This window comes from Pelecanus crispus, chromosome 2, assembly GCF_030463565.1.
Source record: "Pelecanus crispus isolate bPelCri1 chromosome 2, bPelCri1.pri, whole genome shotgun sequence".
NCBI lineage: Eukaryota > Metazoa > Chordata > Aves > Pelecaniformes > Pelecanidae > Pelecanus > Pelecanus crispus.
The window spans coordinates 117,213,193-117,234,766 of record NC_134644.1 but is presented as its reverse complement, the minus strand read 5'-3'; the positions used below and the strand labels follow the sequence as shown (position 1 = coordinate 117,234,766).

Here is a 21,574-nt window from a genome sequence, read left to right as displayed (position 1 = left end):
ATACTGTTCAATATGATTGACCCAAGCAGCTCTGAGAAATATCTGGGCCTACATATAGACCCATGGGCTGGGTTATCAAAACATGAACTGTCAGAAAAACTGAGTGACTGAGGCAGATTGGGTAGGCTTCATTGAAGCCTTTTCAGAAGAAAGACATCTTGAAAGTATTTACTATCCCTCGATTGTTTTATCTAGCTGGCCACACCAACGTGAAGGCTACATACCTCCAAGCCCTCAAGCTGGCAATTCAATCTGCTGTCAAGAAATGGTTATATCTACTTGCCTGTACTTGTGACATCATCCTTTATTCCAGCACATGCAATGGAGGCCTGGGTATTATTAGGCTCATGGGATTAACCCCAAGCATGCAGGCCCGTCAGTTGCACCAAACTGTCCACCCTTCTGATGACACTAAAAAATCAACAGTTCATCAAGAAGGTAAAGAGAATGAATTTAGAAAGTTGTGGATTGCTGCAGGAGGAAGGGAAAATTCCATCAATTTGGGACCCAAAAGCAGTCATGGTGATTCCAGAAGTAGTTTGCAGTGAGGCCCCAGTCTCAGAATGGGAAAATTCCACTCCAAAGGTCATCTTTCCAAGACCTAGAACTGGCAGATGGAAGAATTTTTGAATTGGACAATTTGCTGTCAGGGCTGTGGAATTGCCAACTTTGAAAAAGACAAAATTTGTAACAACTGGATTGAATGCTATAGGGGCATTCCCCACAGGAAGCTCATTGCTGCCTTACAATTAAGAGCTAATGTCTACCCCATGAGGGAATTGGGGTAGACAGGAAACTCAGGATCTGCCAGCACTGTCAAGCTGCGAGTGAGACTTGCACACATATTACTGGGTTTTTCCCATCAGTTCAGGAAGCTAGGATCAAAAAAACATAACCAACAGGGTGATCTACAGGCTGAAGAAGCTCAAAAGAAGTGTTGGCTAGTGTTTCATGAGCCACTCCTATGAGACCACCAAAACAAGCCCTACAAGCCTGACCTAATATTTGTTAAGGGCAGTCAGGCACTGGTGGTGGATATAACCATCAGATATGAAAGCAAATTATCATCCCTTCCTGATGCATTGGCTGAGAAGGTGAGGAAGTATCAAGGAGCAAGTCCAGAAGGTGACAAATGCCAACAATATTGAGTTTGTCAGATTCCCCATTGGAGCATGTGGGAAGTGGTATGGTGGCAATTACAGGCTTTTATCTGACCTTGGGCTCTCAAAAACCAACAGGAAAAGGTGGCTTAACTCTTCTCCAGAAGAGCTTTATTCACATCTGTAGATATTGTACATACCTTTGTGAGTCATACACGAACTATTGTATAAAATTAATTTGATTGTAAATAAATTACATCTGCGGGTTGTCACAATCTAAGACAAGGGAAATGGATTCTTGTTGGAAGCAAGGGAGGCAGAAGGGATAGTAGGTACGGACTAAAAGGGACTTAGTAATCATGACACATCATCTTACCCACTGACAAAATCAAACAGCCTTACCTAGGTGGACAGGCCACCTTACTTAATCTGTAAAAGGAGCATGTAAATTATATGTATTCAATAAATAGTGGGAAAGGCATTATGAATGTTTCACATTAGAACACCTTACTAGGCACCAGAATACCCTCCTCCTCTCTCATGTCCAACGAATCTGGAAAGCCAATTACCTCCTTCCCCCAGTTGGGATATTTATAATGTCTCTCTCTTTATTCTCTGACATTTAATAAAAGGCATGCTGTCATGGTTTAACCCCAGCCAGCAAATAAGCACCACGCAGCCGCTTGCTCACTCCCCCTGCCCCAGTGGGATGGGGGAGAGAATCAGAGGAGTAAGAGTGAGAAACACTCCTGGGTTGAGACAAGAACAGTTTAATAATTGAAATAAAGTAAAATAGGAATGATAATAATAACAATATAATAATGATAATAACAATAATAATATACAAAGCAAGTGATGCACAATGCAATTGCTCACCACCCGCCGACTGATACCCAGACAGTTCCTGAGCAGCGATCGCTGCCCCCTGGCCAACTTCCCACAGCTTATATACGGAGCATGATGTCATATGCTATGGAATAGCCCTTTGGTCAGTTTGGATCAACTATTCTGGCTGTGCCCCGCCCCGGCTTCTTGTGTACCTGGCAGAGCATGGGAAGCTGAAAAGTCCTTGACTAGCATAAGCAGTACTTAGCAACAACTAAAAACATCAGCGTGTTATCAACATTCTTCTCCTACTAAATCCAAAACACAGCACTATGCTCACTACTAGGAAGAAAATTAACTCTATCCCAGCTGAAACCAGGGCACATGCTCACGCTGTAGTCTCCTGCTATTTAATTAAAGACAATCAGCAGGGAGACACAAATCTACAGAAAACCAGTCTTTTATTAATTTTACTGCCCTCACAGTTATTTGTTTGCTTTCTGCCATATCCATTAAGACAGGAACTAGTAATGTCTCACAGCCAAGTGAATTATATGGATTTAAGCTGAACACAGGAAAAGAAAAGGTACTGGAGCACTGATGTGCTGGCACTGGGATGTAGTGATCATAGAACATTTTTGTGTATATAATGCACCCAAAATGTGTCTGAGCCAATTGTTCATTAGACCATTACTGTTAGTAGCAGTCTGCCTGGGAGGAGGAATATATAGATCCCTCTCTCTTCACAGGTAATTTCCTCAGCGTGATGGTGTAGCTGTTGTTACTGTAGTTATGACTCCAACTGAGACACTAATAAATTACAAGGTAGAACTTTCCATGTCCTGCTGCCAAAGAAGGGTATCAGACAGAGCTGGGAAATCCAGATCTAGGAAAACTTAAATTCACCTTCCAGATCCAGTGGAGTAGCAGACAGGATTCAACAGCTGATTTAAAATACAACTCACTGCAGTCAGTCCTGACTTTCTGAACAAGAACATGACATAGTCACACCAAAGAAAAGTTAGAGTTAATTGGGAAACAAATTTAGCTATGGTCATACTGATAGTCTTCTACAACTAACAACAGCTCTCTGAAGGAAGCCCAGGCTGTCCTTATGGGAGGGCTGTGGGTGGACCCAGCCATAACGGTGGAAGGTGCTATCCCCAGCTGCCTGCCTCCAGCCTCTCACCAGAGGTTAGCCCCATGAAGTCTCACACAGGTGCTTTTTAACTCATTTCAGACAAAATGAGCTGTATCAGCTTATGCAGCTCATTTTTGATAACCTGATGCCTTTGGTTGCAGTGGTGTACATGAAGAAATGCTTAGATAGGAGACAGAAACCCTCTGCAAGGTGTAGCGATGGGCAACTGAGGACTGGCTAGTGATCAATGGCTTCTACTGGTACAGCTTTTTCCAGAGTTCACATCTGCCTAGTGAACAAAATCTGTAAGATTATACTTTAAAAAGTTTGTCACTCCAACTGCTATCACTGTAAAATTTTTTCACATTGTACCTGGTCATTTTTCAACACCAAATTCTAATTCACAGCCAAGCACCAGATGCTGTGATATGATCCTTCCCAGATGTAAAATCTCCAGAGGTTCCATGTCTACAAAATAAAAGCTACCCAGGAATATCCTATTTCATTTAATACTAGTCTTGGAAATCTTTCGTCTGGTCATTCCAATATAGTGTAACCAGACAGTGCACATGTGTAGTTTCACTAGAAAGTGAACAGCTATTTATAACCCAGGGAACAGGCCAGGATCACTAGCACAAACACACACACAAACAGTAAGTCATTAGCTAGGTGCTTCAGAAGAACACTCTGAGGTTATTCTGTCCTTTAGTGCCGCAGTTCTATGATTTCTTTTTCCCAGCCAACACAAGTTTATTTGAAAGGCACTGTAGCAAGCTCACAGTTCTATGACCAGATCTATCCTGGCCGCCATAGCAAGGGAAAGAAAAGACCAGCGTGATGGCACAGGAATCTCTCCAGTCATAGACTCCTCTACTTTTTACCAGCTACCAGTGAGCAGTTGCCAGAAACCTTTTTGCTATCTATTATGCAAGGTTAGCTATTTTCTCCCAGCACTCCCATGACCACTCATCTGCTTTTGAAAGCAGAAGAAAACCTCTCTACAACCTTTTTTCCTACTTCGTTCTAGGACACAGAATAATAGTATGTACGATTTAGTGGGGATTTTCCACCATCTGCAATAGATGATAGCCTCTCAAGTGCAGTGCAAGAACCAAAGTTAGAAAATTAGGTTTCCATGTCATCAAGGGAATGTGGGAAAAGGAAAAGGAAGGGAGAGTAATTCAGAGCTGTGAGTTTGATGTCTACCTAGGGTAAAACAAATCATATAAATATTGCTTCTCTTCACCACTTAAGGTAGAAACAATCGCAAAGCTCTGATTCCTGTAAACAGTATGGACTTTCAATGACTCCTATGTTCTGGTAAGAGTTTTGCAAATTTAACCAGCTTCCTACTTCGCTTTCTCTCTCCTGTGTTGATAAATACTTCTCTTATTCAGACTACTGGAAGACAATAATGATGTCCAAGTTTGGAGAATAAACACCTTCCTGGGTTCAATCTTCTGTTACTCAAGGATGTTTCAGATTAACAAAAACAAGGAGTCAAGGAAACCAGACATATGGGCAGTAACACAGATTTTAGCATTTTCAATTCAGTTACTGAGTGTGTAATTTGGGTATCCTGCATGACTGCGTAACCAGCGTTAGCAATTCTGGTATGCTCCACCACCGCTCACGCCTTCTGCTTTACGTTTCTGTGCCAGCCTGACTGGAGACAGCCTCGTAGTAGCAAAAATACCAAACCAGTCAGAGGGGTATGCCTCAGCAAAAAGGCCTCTGGAAGCTTCTTTCAGAGCACAGGAAGCAGTGCTTGTCAGCCTTTGGCCCAAGAGTTGTGCATTTCTACCAAACACTGGCCTCCATTTGGAAACCCTGGGAAACACAGGCCTGCGCTCACTCCCATTTTCTGAAAAACCTTCTGTCGGCCTTGGACAGGACGGGGCTGGGGGCTCCTGCAAGGGAGGCACCTTCCGGCTCCCCGGAGCGAGGCACAGCCCAACACTGCGGGCAACCATTCGCCTGCACAACCCCCGCCGGCTGATACCACCCACAGGGCTGCCGGGGAAGGAGCGGGACAGATTCCTCCATCACAGACGCGGGCTCATGCCCGCTCGACCAACGCGCCCGCCACCCCGCTAGGCCGCTGCGCCCCGCCGCGCAAATGGCCGCCAAGGGCCGCAGCCGGGGCAGCGCCCGCCCCCCGCCGCCGCGCAGGCGCGGTTCGGAGGCGGCGGGCCGAGCCCCGCCCCTCGGCGCCCCGTGAGCCCCGCGGCGTTCCTTAGCGGAAGCGCAGGGGGGTCGAGGAGCGCCGGCGAGCGCCCACGGGCAGGCCCGCCGCGCCGCTGAGATGGCGGCGCAGAAGATTAACGAGGCGCTCGAGCACATCGCCAAGGCGGAGAAATAGTGAGCGGAGGGCAGGGAGGGCGGGCGAGCGAGCGAGCGAAGCTGGCGAGCGACGGCTGCCAGCTCAGCGCCCGGGCTGCCAGGCCCGCCCGGCTCTCCTGCCCCATGCAGGCGCCGTATCGCCTCCTGCCCGAGCGGGGCTCCGCGGAGCGCGCTGCTTGCCGCCGCGGCCGCCTTCCCCCGCGGCCTCCGAGCCCGGGGGCTGCTGTCCGCCGATCTAGCGCAGCAGCTCGGCACCCTCTTCTCACCCCCGGGCCGCGGCGGGGGGAGGAAGAGGCTTCTTGGGAGTTGTAGTTCTCCCCGGCGCCTGTGAGGGGAGCGGGGGCCTTGAGGGAACTACAGCTCCCATGATGCTCCGCGCGGAGTGGTGGGGAGGTGGGGGGCCGAGCAGCGGCCGGCACAAACCAGGCGACTTGACTTCGGGGGAAGGGGAGGGAGGTGCGGGGCTGGGGGAGGCCGGCGGGGGGGCGGAGGAGGAGGAAATGGCTGCTTGGCCCATCTTCTGCCTCAGGGGTCACTCCCTACAGGGGGTGGGTACTAAAAGGCACCCCTCTTTCCCGAAGTGGGAGAATAAAGAGGCCCTAAACCTAAAAAGTCGTGTCGCCGAGGCTGTGTGGCTCAGAGGCCCAGAGCCTGGGCAGTTTCCTTAAGGGCTGTGTAGCCTTTATTGCTCTGACCGTAACTTAAAAGCGAGGGGAGTCACTTCAGCTCTTCTGCTGAAGTTAGTGGGAGAAAGACAAGCTGAAAAAACGAGTTAATGGGGATTGCGGTGAATAGAAGAACTTAACCTTGCGGAGATGGTGTGTGTGTTTGTTTCCTGCCTATGGGAAATGTGTGACTGTTTCTTTTTAGATGGTCTGAAAGATCTGTGCTGATATTTAATTTAGAGGGCTTAACATCTACATATGATAGACTTCTAATATGTATTTTAACACTCAATGTAGCCATTTTGCTTGTAACTCTCAATTTCACAGACTACAGTATAGATGAAATGGAGCTGACTAATCCAAAGATGCTATAATTTTAGTAAGAATAGTGATGGGCCATCCTGAAATCATGGATGAAAAGCATAAGCTGTGATAGAGGAGAGACCTCCTCAGAATAAAAAAAAATCTCTACCAGGGTATCTTATGCACATTTCTTGACCAAAAGTGCCTTTCAGTGGAATTCATTTTAAGCTTATCCTGGAAAACGTTTGAAATAAAAAGCACCTAAATCTCAAATTGTATGCAGAGTAAAGCATTGTGTATTTCAGCTGGATGCATTTGAAACTTTGTGATGAAATTAACACAATATAAAGGCTTGCTTTAGAGTTACATGCTGTGGCTTTCATCCAAGTAAGACAGCAAAACCAATGTAGAGTCTATATACAGCTGTTTTTCTAAATTAAGCATGTATTGCGTCTGAAGTATCTGCCTATGACAAATACGGAAGTGGACTCTAAAGTTATGGTAACTTTTATATTTGTTTTAGAAGTGAGGAAGTCATAGTATTGAAGGCAACATTGCCTGATGACCTGCCTCATTTTGCAGTGTATATTTTTCCCTATATGTATGTCTACATGTGGTGCCATTTAGTGTCATGATCTATTGTAGACGTATAAATGACATATATGGCTTTGTCTTTGTGTTGGTAAGTAAATTCTTTCGTTTGTGTATGCAATGGAGAGTCTTTGATAATTCTCAGCAAAAAATGACTGTAGAGAAACGCTGGAAACTTCATGATGTGTAACAAAAAATGTTGTCAGGTGTTGTGGTATTAGAAATCTTGAGATATCATGTTGGTGTAGGTGGAAGTATTTTTCTCCTGTTGACTTCTTAGTGTTGAACAGCTGGACTTGTGAAGACTCTCTGGGGACAGTAGAAGCATGTTAGGGTGAGGCATGTAACTATGGGAGATAATTGCAGTGCTTTATGCAATTCCTAACAGTGCTGGCATTTATTTTTTAGAGTTGTGATGTCACCATTGTATTGGCATATAGGTAACTGTTCATATTCAGAGACAGTCTAAAATTTTAAATATATCTGAAGTGCTTTGAAGGTAAATCTTAAAATCTTTACTAATTATTAAATAGTACTTTCTTCTTGCATTTTAGTCTGAAAACTGGATTCTTAAAGTGGAAACCAGATTATGACAGTGCAGCTACCGAATATGGGAAGGCAGGTATGTTTGTCTGTAAATATGGACATATACTTTATGGTTTCAAAGTATTCTTTAAGCTTAATTGCTGATAATATTTTACCTATTTTCAGTACAATGATGTGTAAGTAAAACTGTTGTGAAGACAAAGTAAGATGAAACAACAAAAAAAATACTCTTAGTAGTACTGTAAAATAAATTTCAGATTGTACTTGGAAATCTAGAAAGTTGTCAAAACGATTTTAATTTTTTCAAGCTTACAACTTCCACTTTGTATATTACTACCTGCAATAAAAATAAAGCTTTCCATCTTTCACTTGTCCACCCCCAAATCCTATGACAACCTACAAAACAACAAATACTCAAGCTGGTTTTAAAACTTTGCTTTTTCATCATCCTTCAATGTATGTCCTGACAAAGACTGTCTCAGTAAGGTAGCAAGATGCTGCCAGTTATTTTTAGGCATAGTGAGATCTCTTTCCTCCTTTTTTTTTCCCTCTGCAAGTGTCACGCTGAATATAAAATTCCTACTAGTTGATTCCTTTTAGCCCTTAAACAATTTTATTCCCTTTGATAATAGCAAGTTATGGTGGGTTTTTTGGCTTCTTACTCTAGGCATCCCTACTCATTCATTTAGGCCTGAAGAAAAAAAATACAAACTTGGAAGAGCAACTGAAGCATCTATAAATTGAAACTTATTTTAAACCCTACCTTAATATCCTATCAGTCTAATGGAGATAGAAATACATATTTGTGCCCTGAAGTGGTTGTGTTGAGGAAGTTGTTGTAGGTATTCTTTGATGGTACACTTTTGTTCCTGCCATACTGATTTTGTATAACTTCTAATGATTAAAACTATATACATATGCATTCCTGCAGTTCTGTAATCAAAATACAGAATGAGTGAATTCCAAAATCCAGCTAAACACATTGTGCACAATGTGTGGTACAGTGATGGTATGGAAGTATTGTTGACAATAAATGTTTATAATGGTAACTAAGTGACTAATGAAGCAAGGAGGACTGTCATGGGATTTTTTGGAAGAGCTTGGTAAACTGTAACCATTCATTTAAAGAGTGTGTTTGCATCTTTAGGTGGCTAAATTTTTGAGCGGAAGTGAAAAAAGGAAAATGGCAAGCTGTAAATAAGAACTTTGTGTGATTTCTTGCAGCTGTTGCTTTTAAGAATGCCAAGCAGTTTGACCAGGCAAGGGAAGCCTGTTTACGGGAAGCTGAGGCACATGAAAACAATAAAGCGTATCTTTTCATTGATTGTTATTCTTTCTTCCAAGAAGTTGACTAGTTACTACTTAGAATGGGGTAATGGGGTTGGTAGAAGATGTGTTTAATATATTTGCACATTTTGTCAATCTAACAAAATTGTCTATTCCTGTGTGCTCTGAGTGGGAAAACTGAAGAACTCTTTTGGTTAGAAAATCTGTGTTATTTCCAATAACATCTGGAGTGATAAGGTGCTGACTAGTGCATGAGATGTCTAGGTACTGTTTCAGAATTTTTTTTTCTGGATAGTATAAACTAAATGCAACTCTGACATCATTAGGGTACTTGTAGTAGTATTTAGTGACCAGGAACATATTTTAAATAAATGAGCTTTTTACAACTTTACATGCAGTTATACTTTGGTATGTTACATTTATTCTGTCCGTAGAAGTATTTATTTTTGACACCTTGCCTACAAATGTAGTAGGCTGATTTGTCTTTATGGGATTCCTTGCTTTGAAACTAGTGCTTGTATAACATTTTTGTATGCTAATAGTTTTTCTCCATTATATTTTTCTGGCTTTTGTCCTTGACTTTGACAATGTTACTTCCAGTCTCTTCCATGCTGCCAAGTAAGTACAGAAGCACTGAGTAATCTGAAACAAATTTTCTAACATATGGTACAAGCATGAAATATCATTTTGATCTCGCTGTAGTAAATGGTACAGTTCAAGTGATTTTGCTGTTTCAAAATCAGTTTAATGGAAGTGCGGGCTAGGAAAGTCTGAAAACCTGCAATGGCCATCTGAAGAAATTATGATTTTGACATTCTTCAGCACCTTTTGGTATCAAATATTTTTTCTTAGATGAACTTTTTGTAATTTTGAAATTCTACACTGTTGAGCTTATAAAGAAATTTTTAATTAAAGAATACTTTAAAGCAAACAGATAATGACAAATAATCCAAATACTGCCTGTCGGTCAGATCAGGAGAATAGATTTTTAGTGGGGAGTGTGGTTGAAGTACTTCATTTGTGGAAGATAATGTTACACATGCACTATCTCATTAAATAAAACACGTGAAACATCTTCAAAGCATTAAATATTAACAGTGAAGTGATAGCTGATGCATGTTAACTTTTACTGCGCAACTACAGCTTGCTGAAGTACACCATATCTAACTAAATTGTAAATTTTTCTCTGCAGAGCTTATGAACAAGCTGGCATGATGCTAAAGGTATTCTCATTTACTAGTTTTTATTAAAAAAATTCTATTTTATAGTGAAGAATAGTGTGCAGTGGACCATTTTACAAATATATGTAAGTGAATTGCATATTAAAGTGATATTTTTCTGTTGACTCATAGTCCCCACCAATACCCTCAGTAGGTTAGGGAAGCGACATTTATAATTGGGGGGAAAAAATGGTTTTCCTTTAGAAGAAGGAAAAGTGAAGGCCTCAAATCAGAGGGCAATGGAAGAGTGGTGCTGCTTCGGCTCTAAACTACAACAAATTCTTGCCTTACATGAAAGTTTGGTGCTTACAAATGAATTTTATGGAGTTGGTGGTCAACTTTCACTAGCTCTGCAAGTTTGTATATAAAAATTAGAATCTTAGTAAATCAGGTATTAGAGTTTGATTTGATTTGTTTCATTGTACATAAGCACAATTCCTGACAGCAACGTCCCTCTGACTGTTGCTTTGCAGGAGATGCAGAGACTCCCTGAAGCAGTTCAGCTGATCGAGAAAGCCAGCATGATGTACCTGGAGAATGGGACACCAGACACAGCAGCTATTGCACTGGAACGGGCTGGAAAGTAAGTCTGTGGTGTTGGTGGCTAGAATGCATGCAGGGCACGGGTGTGCCTTTGGTTTTCTTTCTCATCTTTTTGATGCTTTTAGGTAAAATTATTTAATTTCTCCTCAGATTAAATGAAAATATGTTTATTACAGGTTAATAGAAAATGTGAGCCCAGAGAAGGCTGTGCAGCTCTATCAGCAAGCAGCGTCAGTGTTTGAAGTAAGTGGGGATTTTTTGGGTTGAATGGGTGTTTTGGTTCTTCACCCCCGCCCCTCCAGCAGCAAAGAACTTTGCAGTCCCAGAAAGTATATAAAGATGAATGAATTGGTGTTTAGGGTCAGCTATAAAGTTAAGAAAAAGCCTAAGATTAATGTCTAAATTATTTTTCCTTTCTTTCACATCAGTGGCTGGGTGATGAAGCTGAAGGCTTCTTATGCTGTAGAGAAGGAGATTATACAAGTTAGGAGTCAGTTTGCTTTGCCTTTTTCTCATTTTGGGACTCAGCTGAATCTGAATTTTGTATGTTGTCAAGTTTTCTGCCCCTTGTTGGGCAGCCCAGAGGGTAGGGAGCACAGCTGCTGTTGAGTCGTGGAGACTAAAATAGTTTGAAATCCTTGAAGGCACAGAAGAGAAGATTTTGCTTGATGCTCTACCCATCCCATAAGCAGACGATTTGCCTTTTTGCTACTGCCTTTGGTGTACTTCTCTATTGTCAGTTGTCACGTGCGTCCTGGTTTCGGCTGAGATAGAGTTAATTTTCTTCCTAGTAGCAGGCATAGTGCTGTGTTTTGGATTTAGTAGGAGAAGAATGTTGATAACACGCTGATGTTTTTAGTTGTTGCTAAGTACTGCTTATGCTAGTCAAGGACTTTTCAGCTTCCCATGCTCTGCCAGGCGCACAAGAAACTGGGAGGGGGCACAGCCAGAATAGTTGATCCAAACTGACCAAAGGGCTATTCCATAGCATATGACATCATGCTCCGTATATAAGCTGTGGGAAGTTGGCCAGGGGGCAGCGATCGCTGCTCAGAAACTGTCTGGGTATCGGTCGTTGGGTGGTGAGCAATTGCATTGTGCATCACTTGCTTTGTATATTATTATTGTTATTATCATTATTATATTATTATTATCATTCCTATTTTACTTTATTTCAATTATTAAACTGTTCTTATCTCAACCCAGGAGTGTTTCTCACTCTTACTCCTCTGATTCTCTCCCCCATCCCGCTGGGGCAGGGGGAGTGAGCAAGCGGCTGCGTGGTGCTTAGTTGCTGGCTGGGGCTAAACCACGACAACGTGTTTCCAGATTAGCAAGTTTGCATTGATGTTACTTTGCTCTGTAGATCCATATGGGAGCTGGCTGTGGGACTTGAGTGCACCAATATTCTTCATGTTTCCCTTGAGTGTGTGAACTGCTGATATAATAATTAACAGTTGTTCTAAGTTGCAGATGACATACTTAAATTAAGGTCTAGTGGTCTTGATTCTGTACAAATGAAATACGAATACATGAATTCTTTTTGTTCTTCTCTAGAACGAAGAACGTTTACGGCAAGCATTAGAAATGCTAGGGAAGGCATCAAGACTTCTAGTCAGAGGACGCAGGTATGGCTTTATGCCTTTTTTTAATGTAATTGAACCTTTAATAGTGATTTTCATTGGGTTTTCTTCTTGCTGTTGTTGGGTTTATATACTGTTACTTAATTCTTTGAGACGCACTTCAAACTGCAGAACTGTAGTCAGAAAAGGAATTTTACAAAGTAACTTTAAAGTCTTTCTCTGAAAGACAGGCAACATAGCTTCAGAACATATGAAAGACTTGGTTGCTCTGCTGCTTTATAGCTCATGTGCTGTCACTAATTTCTAGGAGTTTAATATGATTAAAAGTATTCAAACTCAAAACCTGTTGCTATAACTTTATTGATAGCTCATGGTTATCAGACTTACTGATAGCTTATAGTGATCTCATGACATACAGAAATCTATTAGGGTACGTAACAAGGCATTCATCTTGTACAATGTTATGAAAAATGAGGATTCTCTGAATCAATACCAGAGATGTTCTTGGCCTGTATGTATACGGAAGGAATTGCTGACTATATGTTTCCTTACCTGTTAGTAAGATCTACTGCTGATTTTTAGTTGTGTTGCTTTTACTCCAGTAGACTTGCCGTTAAACACTTTGTAATTAGCCGCAGGTTCATTTTGCTGTATTCCTGGCACTGATACTCCTAACTGTTTTTTGTTTTTTTAGATTAGATGAGGCTGCATTGTCTCTTCAAAAGGAAAAAAGTATTTATAAGGAAATTGAAAACTACCCAACATGCTATAAGGTAAATTCTAAGAGACAATTTCTGATGGTGCATTTCCAGCTTTTCTGGGTAAAGACAGCTGACACCTGATTGACAATATGTACCTCTTGATTCAGGGGTACGTTTCTTGCGAAATGATGAGAATCTGTGGTAATGCATGTCTGCCCAACCTCTAACTGTGCTTTTTCCCATACTATAATGTTGAAGATAAGATGCTGTTATCTATAGGAGCTGTCAAGAACAACAGACGCATCAAAAATAAAAATGTTATAAAAAAATAACAAACTACAAAAACTGTTGTTTGGTGCAACAGTTCATTACAATGTTACAGGAGATAATCTATTTCATACCAGCTGAGGATATGGCTTACTACTTTTTCACTATGTTGTTCTGACTCTCTTGTGTCAGTATCTTAGTATCATTGCAGACTGTAATGACCTTTTTCATGCTAGGTATTAGTAGTCCAGTGTTGTTCTCATATTTTGCTGTTCATTTCTAAAGAATCATCAGGTTGGGTTTTTTTTGTTTTTGTTTAGAAAACTATTGCTCAAGTCTTAGTTCATCTTCACAGAAATGATTATGTTGCTGCAGAAAGATGTGTGAGGGAAAGCTATAGGTAAGTCTGCTTCGTGTCCTGTAATTTTAAACTGAATGTTTCATTAATGTAGATCTGTTCTTATGAAAAAGCAATGGAAACGGTGTCTGTGAAGAAATTTTAATCCTGTACTTCTGTTGACTTACAGTACAGTAATAGCATTCCCTGGCAGGTGGCTATCAGGATTTTTTTTCGCTCTTAACAGATTTAGCTGTAGTTACCATGGTGATTCTTCTTAATGAACCTAAAATAAAGAGCTAGTCATAAAGAAGTAAAGTGTGACAGGTGAAATGAGATGGAAATTAGAGGTTCTTCCCTTTTTCTTTTTTTTCCTTGTTAAAAGCTGAGCAGAATACTGTTATGGCTAGGATTCTTGCCTTACTGATATCCTTTGGGTTGTGTCTTTTTTTTTCAAATGGAACAGAGATGGATTAGCTATTGTAAACGAATGTTTAGGATTAAAAATGGGTGTTTCTGGATGTTGCTAACTAAATTTTAATTTTTTCAGGATATTTTTGCCATGTCGTGTAGAGGCCTGTAAAAAGTTGAAATTCTAACTTGTCATTACCATATTTTATTACAGTTTGAGGATGGAAATGTGCATTTTGAGACTGCATTCCATAATAGCAGCGTCCCAGTATAATCAACTAAACTATCTAGTATGGTGATTAGATTGAGGGAAAGATTAATCTCAATGTTTTTGTTAAAGAAAAGTTTGCAGTATGTGAATTACTACATTTCTGGTTATGTTGATCTAGGAGATCTTGCCCTTGTCATACATTGGAAGAAGAAAAACAAGATTTCTACTTTTTGTGACTTTTTTTTAATAGTTGATTGAATTGAAAGATAATTTAGAAAGCAGAAAGTAGTCCAGTTGAATACATTGAAATGAAGAAGGCATTCTTTACACATTCAGGAGAAAATTCTTGTGTCAAAATCTGGATTAGTGTTTAACGCTGGTTCCAGAGGCTTTCCCAGCAACTCTCAATTTCAGCTTTCATTAGGACTTCAGTAACAAAATACTGAAACAACATATTTTTACTTAAACTGTGTTTTTAGTGAAATGACTTGAACATATGTGTAAGTTAAATTGTCACTTTATTTTTAGAAAAAAATTTTTTTAGATCAATCTTTAAAACATCTTGCTCATATTTTCCAAGTCTTCAATTTGTATTTTATATAGAAACTCATTACAGAATTTTTCTGTATGTGGAGGAAGAGTTTATTGACTAGTCAGGAAAAATTGAAGAATTCTAATATTCTCTTTTTGTCTTGATTATGATTGTGGTCATGCATGCAAACTAATATTACTGAAAGTTGAATTTTGTGGATATGATCCATGTACCTGGAGAAATCAAAGTGGTTATAAACAGTTTTGTGGAATAAGCGGTCCATCAGATTCTTAAAAGCTGCTTGGTCTTCTGCTATTAATCAGCAGCATTTAAAGATAGAATAGCTGAGTGTCAAGTAGATTGCTGACATGCCCTAAATGAACTCTTCATTTCCTTCAGTATACCAGGATTTAATGGAAGTGAAGACTGTGCAGCACTAGAGCAACTTTTAGAAGGGTATGACCAGCAAGATCAGGATCAAGTTTCTGAAGTCTGTAATTTGCCACTCTTCAAATACATGGACAATGATGTAAGTGGATTTTCTTTGTTCTTTAATAATCCTTTTGCTTGTTCAGGTTGAGAGAGATTTTTCTAGTAGAGGAAAATAAGAAGAGCAGGGTCTGTGCATTTATTGCGATTTGCTGTTATCCTACCCTGTGCTTGTGAACTTTGTGTTCTTTTACTTTGCTGCCTGTCAATGTAAGGTCCCATATCGTTGATCCTTTCAGATGGTGGGAAGGCTTAGGTGAAAGAGCAGTTTGCTATGGATTTGTGGTGTTTGTTTGATGAGTTGACCAAAATTCAGTTCCTTTTTGCTTGGTTCCTTAGGGGCCGGAACAGTTTGCTGCTTATGCTTTATCTCAGAAATACTATCTAGCTGATATGCATGCATAAACTTTACAGTGTGTGATGCCTACAGGATGGCATTGTTGAATGCTTTTTCTTTTTTTCAGGGCTTATTCCTTAGCAAGGTAGTAATTAGTGATTTTTTTTTTTTTTTTAAGAAAGTAGTCCTGTCCACCCCCTTTCTTTTTTTTTTAATTTTACTTGTAAATGGTAGGAAGTATAAGGATAGGAAAGGTGTGAAATAAAGGAGACATCCATCCATGCCAAACTGTAGCAGTATTGACTTATTTTACTTTATTACTGTGTTGAATAGTAAAAATTAAGGTACTAGTCTTACTGAAAAACACTTGTAAGACATTTTACATGAACTATTATTAGCTAGATAATGTACACAAAGCTGCATAGTAAAAAAAAAAAATTTCTTATAAAGCTTGAACCACAGAAACTGTAGGACATGGCCAAATTATTCTGTAATAAGCAGTATTAACGTAGATCTTGCATTCTATTCTCAGTGTTTGAGATAGAACAAGCCTAACGTTGGTTGATTTTTTTCTAAGCTCGAAAAATATACTCTGAAAGCAGCGTCAATCTGTTTTCTGTACTGAATGTTACCTGCTTGTTTATTGTGAGCATCAGTCAATTCTGTGCAGTGTAATTTAACGAGGTTTTACTTCTGTGAAATTAAACTTGCCTTGTTATTGTCAGTATGCCAAGCTTGGTCTTACCTTGGTGGTCCCAGGAGGTGGAATCAAGAAGAAATCGCCGAACGCTGCACAAGACAAAGCAAGAGGACCAGCCACAGTGGGCTCTCATGCTGATGAGGAAGAAGATGAATATTCTGGTGGACTGTGCTAGCTACAGACATCGGTTGTCTTAGATACCTGACTTACTTGTGATGTTGAGCATATCCAAAGGTACCAGATTTACCAGAGCTTCATTGCAATTGTGATATGGGAATGCTAATATTTACTTGGCAGCTTCTGGGTACAATACAGGGGGAAAAGTGTGATTGTACCTATCATCTGGAAACATCTTTGGACTTATTTCTTACCTGGTAGGAGCTTCCTCAGGGCCCTGCCTTCGTTGATGGGAAAAATTTGAGAGAAATCTTTACTAAAAGCACAGTTTAAAAGAAACCGAAACCCCAGAAGCACTGGAGCAGGGAGAGTGGTACAAAATTTTAAATGCTGGATTTCAGCAGCTGACACTTTTTGGTCCCAGTAATACATTTGTGATTGTTTTCTGAGTTAAATATACGATCATTCATCTGGCTATTTATCTCCTGTTTAACACTGTTTAAGGCAGGCTGTGCCAGGCAGGATTTTTCACTAGTATAAGCACTAGGGGGAGCATTCAGTTTATTTTGAACATGTTTTTACTCCACTGCGGAATATTATTTTAATACCTTGTTCTTTGCAAGCAATATCCACATGGGTGTGGAAAATCCTAAGTCAACTAGTTTGAAGCTATCTTGCAAGCTTAAAAGTACACACACATCTTTCATCTTAAGAACTTCATTGACCTGAAGTCTTTTGGAAATAATTGTGTGCATAGCGTTTGTAATGTACACCTTGGGAATGGAAGGAGTGGACAACCTTTCTTAGCGGTGTTTCTGAAGCATGCCATAACCAAAAAAGAAACTGAAGGTAGTAGATCATGTGCATTGAATATAAAGCTCTGAAGACAACGTTGAATAAAAACTTAGGTGGAATGTTTCGATGATATGTTTGAGTTCATGAGTGTTCTAGGTGTTTATTTACTAATCAATACGCTAGTCTACAAAGACATTTCATTCTTTCATATTTTCAAAGCGTAGAGCAGCTACCTGTTACAAACATCATTTTTCAAACTAGCTCAGAATCCAAAGTGACCAAATTTTAATGCTTTTTCTCTATTTTTATTTGGTTTCAAGTCATCATGTGTTTTGCAAGCTTCTGTAGTGCCTTAAATTTGTTTGACCATTTTATGCTTAAAAGTTGACAACACTGCAAGTTTTACCTGTGGTCTGTTTCTTCAGAAGAACCTAATCAAGATCTGCACCAGGGTGAGATCACTTGGAATCCAGCAGGGATTTGTGTGATAAGTGGTGCCCAAAGTTCAATAAACATCAGACCAAAAGCACAGTGTTCAGTGTTGGTACAGTTTCTGCCATATTAAGGAATTGGATGTCTTAAAAAATATCAAGCATATGTCTGACATGTGTGATGTCTGACATCAATGTCAGACGTAATTGTGATGACAGTAAACTTTTAGAGGGTTAATAGTCACTTTCTTTGGGGTGGATAGTACTCAATAGCATTGAGATGGGTGCACAAGCTACAGCATGATTTGCAGGCAGGGCTCCTGTAAAAGTCACATTATTCAATTTAATGGGTGTTCAAAAAGCAGTTTTGTCTCTTTGCATTATGTAATAATCAGCTTGGATTTTAAAGCTATTTGAGACTACACCTGTAGTTCTTTACTGTCTGACAGGTAATTTCCCTTTATTAATGATGTATCTAGAAGTTTTTGCTCTTCTGTAAAATAGTCTAAATGAAATTTGGGGAATTGAGTTGTTTTTCTCTGATTACAAGTATACATGAAAGATGGTTTTGAAGACTTTCCTACAACTCTTCTTTTTTTCACCATTGGAGCAACTCGCTCCAATTTACTCAACTTCTGCCTTCTGGATTTGTTCATGAAGGTGACCATGCACTTTTTATGGGCAGTCTTTATCACAAGTAGAGAAAAACCTGCACATGAAGGAGCACTAGGAACACTAATTTTCTACAAGCTTTTCCTGCTGCTTCCAATTCTGAACTCAGTTTTGTTGAATGGTCCCAAGGAGTCTACTTTTTTGTGTGTGTGAACAACTTAGATATATCTAAGATGATGACATGCATAAGAGGAAAAATAGGAAGCCTTGTGTGCTTCTGAGAAAGAACTTGCAGACTTTATTTAAACTGTGCTTGTAACACTAACAGGCCCTTAAAAGAAAAATGAAAATTTATGCATTAGATTCTTAAAGCATATATTGCCAAAAAAATAAAATAGATGTGCAAGACGGTCTTCCCACTCCCCCAGTTTTTTTCTCTTTTCCCTGTGCCAAGCGTGGAAAATCTGGGACAAAAGTAACTTGTACTAAACATGTTAAGCTGCCATTGAATTGAAAGAGGCTTCTCTGAATCTTAGGAGTAGAATCTTAATCTTTGATTGCAATGTTGCTGCAAAGACCAAATCTGCAAAAATGGAAGCGTCTCAAAATAAGATGATCTATTTTATATAACTTATTCTCCTATTTTAGGCAGTGAAAGTGTGGTAGGAATGTTAACTGCCTTTTACTAAACGTTTAACTATAGAAGCTGTCTGTGTATTGTGTATTAGTGTTAGTTTCTATCTTTCAAAGCAATTTGCACACTTATGTAAATATCATTTAAGTGATTTAAAGTGGAAAAGATACCATTTACAACAAGAAAGTTTCCAAAAAATGGTGTTGACTGTAAGAAAAATAAAATTAAATTGTGCATGAAGGCTGAGCGATGGCCAATGCAATGTATATGTAAAATCAGAAGATTTCTAAACTGTCTGTATCTTAAAAGACTCAGTATGCCCAAGTGCAGTGTGAAACCTGTGCTTTATTTGTTCTTTTTCCAAATCTGTGGTGTATTAGAGTACAAAATGTGTTTGTAACAGCTCTACAGATGCTGCTTCTTGAGAAGAGGCTATGTGTTTCACCAATGTGAAAAATAAAACTTGAAACTAATGCATTCGTGCTCGCTTTCCCTGTTGTTGATCAGGTCCTGCTGAGCACCACCATTTGAAAATGAATATTATTTTTTCAATCTCAAGCAGATTTTGTGTGTAACTGTTTGTCTGCAGATCTTGTCACCAAGCATTGCAGGTATATTATGTGATCAAGGACTAAGTCTTGGGAACCTACTGTCTCAGGTTTGAGTGTTGAAAGTCAGTGGTGTCCGATCTTTGTGGCTTATTCACAAGATACTTGCTTACAGCCCATTTCATTTATCCTGTGGTTTTTGTTTTTCTAACTGACTTTTTGGTATCTTTCTGCTGGCTTTCATTATTTGAGATGGTGACACATCTTGGGCAATTCTGTCCACTCAGAATAAAAGGTATGTATGTGTTTTGCCTCTCTGCTGATTGTAACATCTTGGTGGTTCATTATTATCACTTCACTTCCGAAAGGCTTGTATTCAGAAAACAAATTTGTTATATTGGGTGATTGTCAGACCTGAATTTGTTGTCTTTAACAACACAAACTAGAGAGAAATAGTTGATTCTCCAGTCATTGGTCTTCCTTAATCTTGGCTAATTATGCAAGGCATAGTTATGGTTTAAAAAAAGACTGTGTTTCTAATTATGAGGGAGGACATACAGATTCTTAGATCTGTCATAGAGATAAAGCACTTGTTTTCACAGTTGGGCTGGTTAAATGTGTAGCAAGCTCTTGAAGTCTTCTGGAAGAATACACAAATATGCTCCAATATTTACCTGAATATGCTGAAATTCAGAAAGGACTGAGAAGGTTAATGGGAGCAGCAGAGACGTGAGAAAGGTTCTTGCGCCAAACTGTGCTTTGAGCGTCAATACCGACTGTGACAGCTGCATTGTGTGTGCCTCTGGGCTCTGCTGGAGGCTAAAAGAGGTGCCCACACCAAAACGACTGAGGGTCAGTTGAATGTGGAGGATGCCTTACCCATTAGAACTTCAACATTCATTTCTAGCAAGGATGATTTTAGAAATGGTGTTTGCTGTCCAGCAAGAACATGCAGAAGTGACTTAATCGCTATTTAGTTCATAGGTTTTTGCTGATTTAAAACCAAGACTTTGGAGGTGGGGTGAAGAGGAAAGTTAGTTTGGTTTTGGAATGATTCATTCTTTACCTATGTCATTTTACTTACATGCTAAAGTGTCACTGATGTATATGTAAGCAGCTCTATAGATTAACGTAATTTTTTCTCCCAAAGTTTAATTTGTAATTCTATTCTAGATATGGGGGGGAATTTTCTTTTAAAGTGGGGGTGTTATTTGTATTTGAATGAAAACTGGTTCTTTTAAAAGTACATAAAATAAGTAGGTTTCTGTATGTGCTGAATTTGTACAGAAATACTGAAGAGCGTGGGGGCATTTGAAGTATAAATGTGAATTTTAAGACTACTGTGTTAGAGTTAATTAATCATATTTATCACTTGGGTCAGGTTTTCAAAGCGGTTTTCATCCATGAGAATGCAAGCTTGTCATTATTCAGTTGGATCCAATGGGGAGTTTGAAAACCAGCTAGATTTCAACATTTCAAAAGCCATAGATCTCTACACAATTTAAGCATGTGAACTCTACAACTCTTTGGAGGCTTCATCATTGCAGAAAAATCACATTTTCAACTATTTTAAAGTGAAACTTGCTGGAATACTTGAAGGCTGAAGGGTCTGGCACTGAAGTTCTTCAGTGTGACAGGAATCATCCCTCAGCTGCTGCGAATAAGCAGTTGTCAAAATGATACTAAGCTGCTCTTGGGGGGAAAAAAAAAAAACAACTTTTTTTTTTTTCATCATCTAGGTTTATAATAAGTAGTGAACATTTTTGGATGTAGGATATAGAAAAAAGAAGCCCCCCCAGTCCCAACAACTAGTAGTGGTATTAAAATTGGAGCAACTAGATGTAATTTTCCAGAGCAGGAGGGAACCACTTGGGATCTGTGGTGGTTTGAGTATGCGCAGTGATATGAATCTCTAAGAATAATGGTCTGTAGAGGTCTGCATCTCCAGGAGCTGGGCTTGTCTCTTCCTGTGCCTTAGTACCTGTTGGAGATGATGTGTATGAGTGCATTTTCTGACCACCTTCCAAAAGGCTGCCGGGTCTTCGTTTCAGAGCCGCTGTTGCCCTTCAGCCGTGATTTCCAGCGCGTACGCGGTGCAGCGGCATAGTCTCCAGCCTGGAATGGGAGCGAGAGGCAGCTGCAAGGCTGCACGTACGTTTAAAGAACATATGGCTGTTGTTGGCTCACCTGCTGAGTCTAATGGGAATAGTGGTAACGAGCGTGTCCAGGCTCCGAGGAGCATGGTGCTGGGGTGTTAACTGGTGTGCAACCAGTTTAGATTTCTATTGCTGCAGTATCAAAATGT

General features: G+C 39.9%; 1 protein-coding gene across 1 annotated transcript; it reads left to right on the top strand.

The window, feature by feature from the left end:
* Positions 1-5,342: 5,342 nt before the first annotated feature.
* On the top strand, positions 5,343-19,181 carry NAPG (NSF attachment protein gamma). Its single transcript, XM_075705745.1, has 12 exons — positions 5,343-5,427; positions 7,523-7,590; positions 8,739-8,823; positions 9,402-9,419; positions 9,994-10,024; positions 10,495-10,604; positions 10,741-10,807; positions 12,122-12,192; positions 12,842-12,920; positions 13,436-13,515; positions 15,006-15,135; positions 16,158-19,181. Exons 1-12 carry the CDS (start codon positions 5,372-5,374, stop codon positions 16,305-16,307), a joined length of 945 nt encoding a protein of 314 aa, XP_075561860.1. The 5' UTR covers positions 5,343-5,371; the 3' UTR covers positions 16,308-19,181.
* The last annotated feature ends 2,393 nt before the right edge of the window (positions 19,182-21,574 follow it).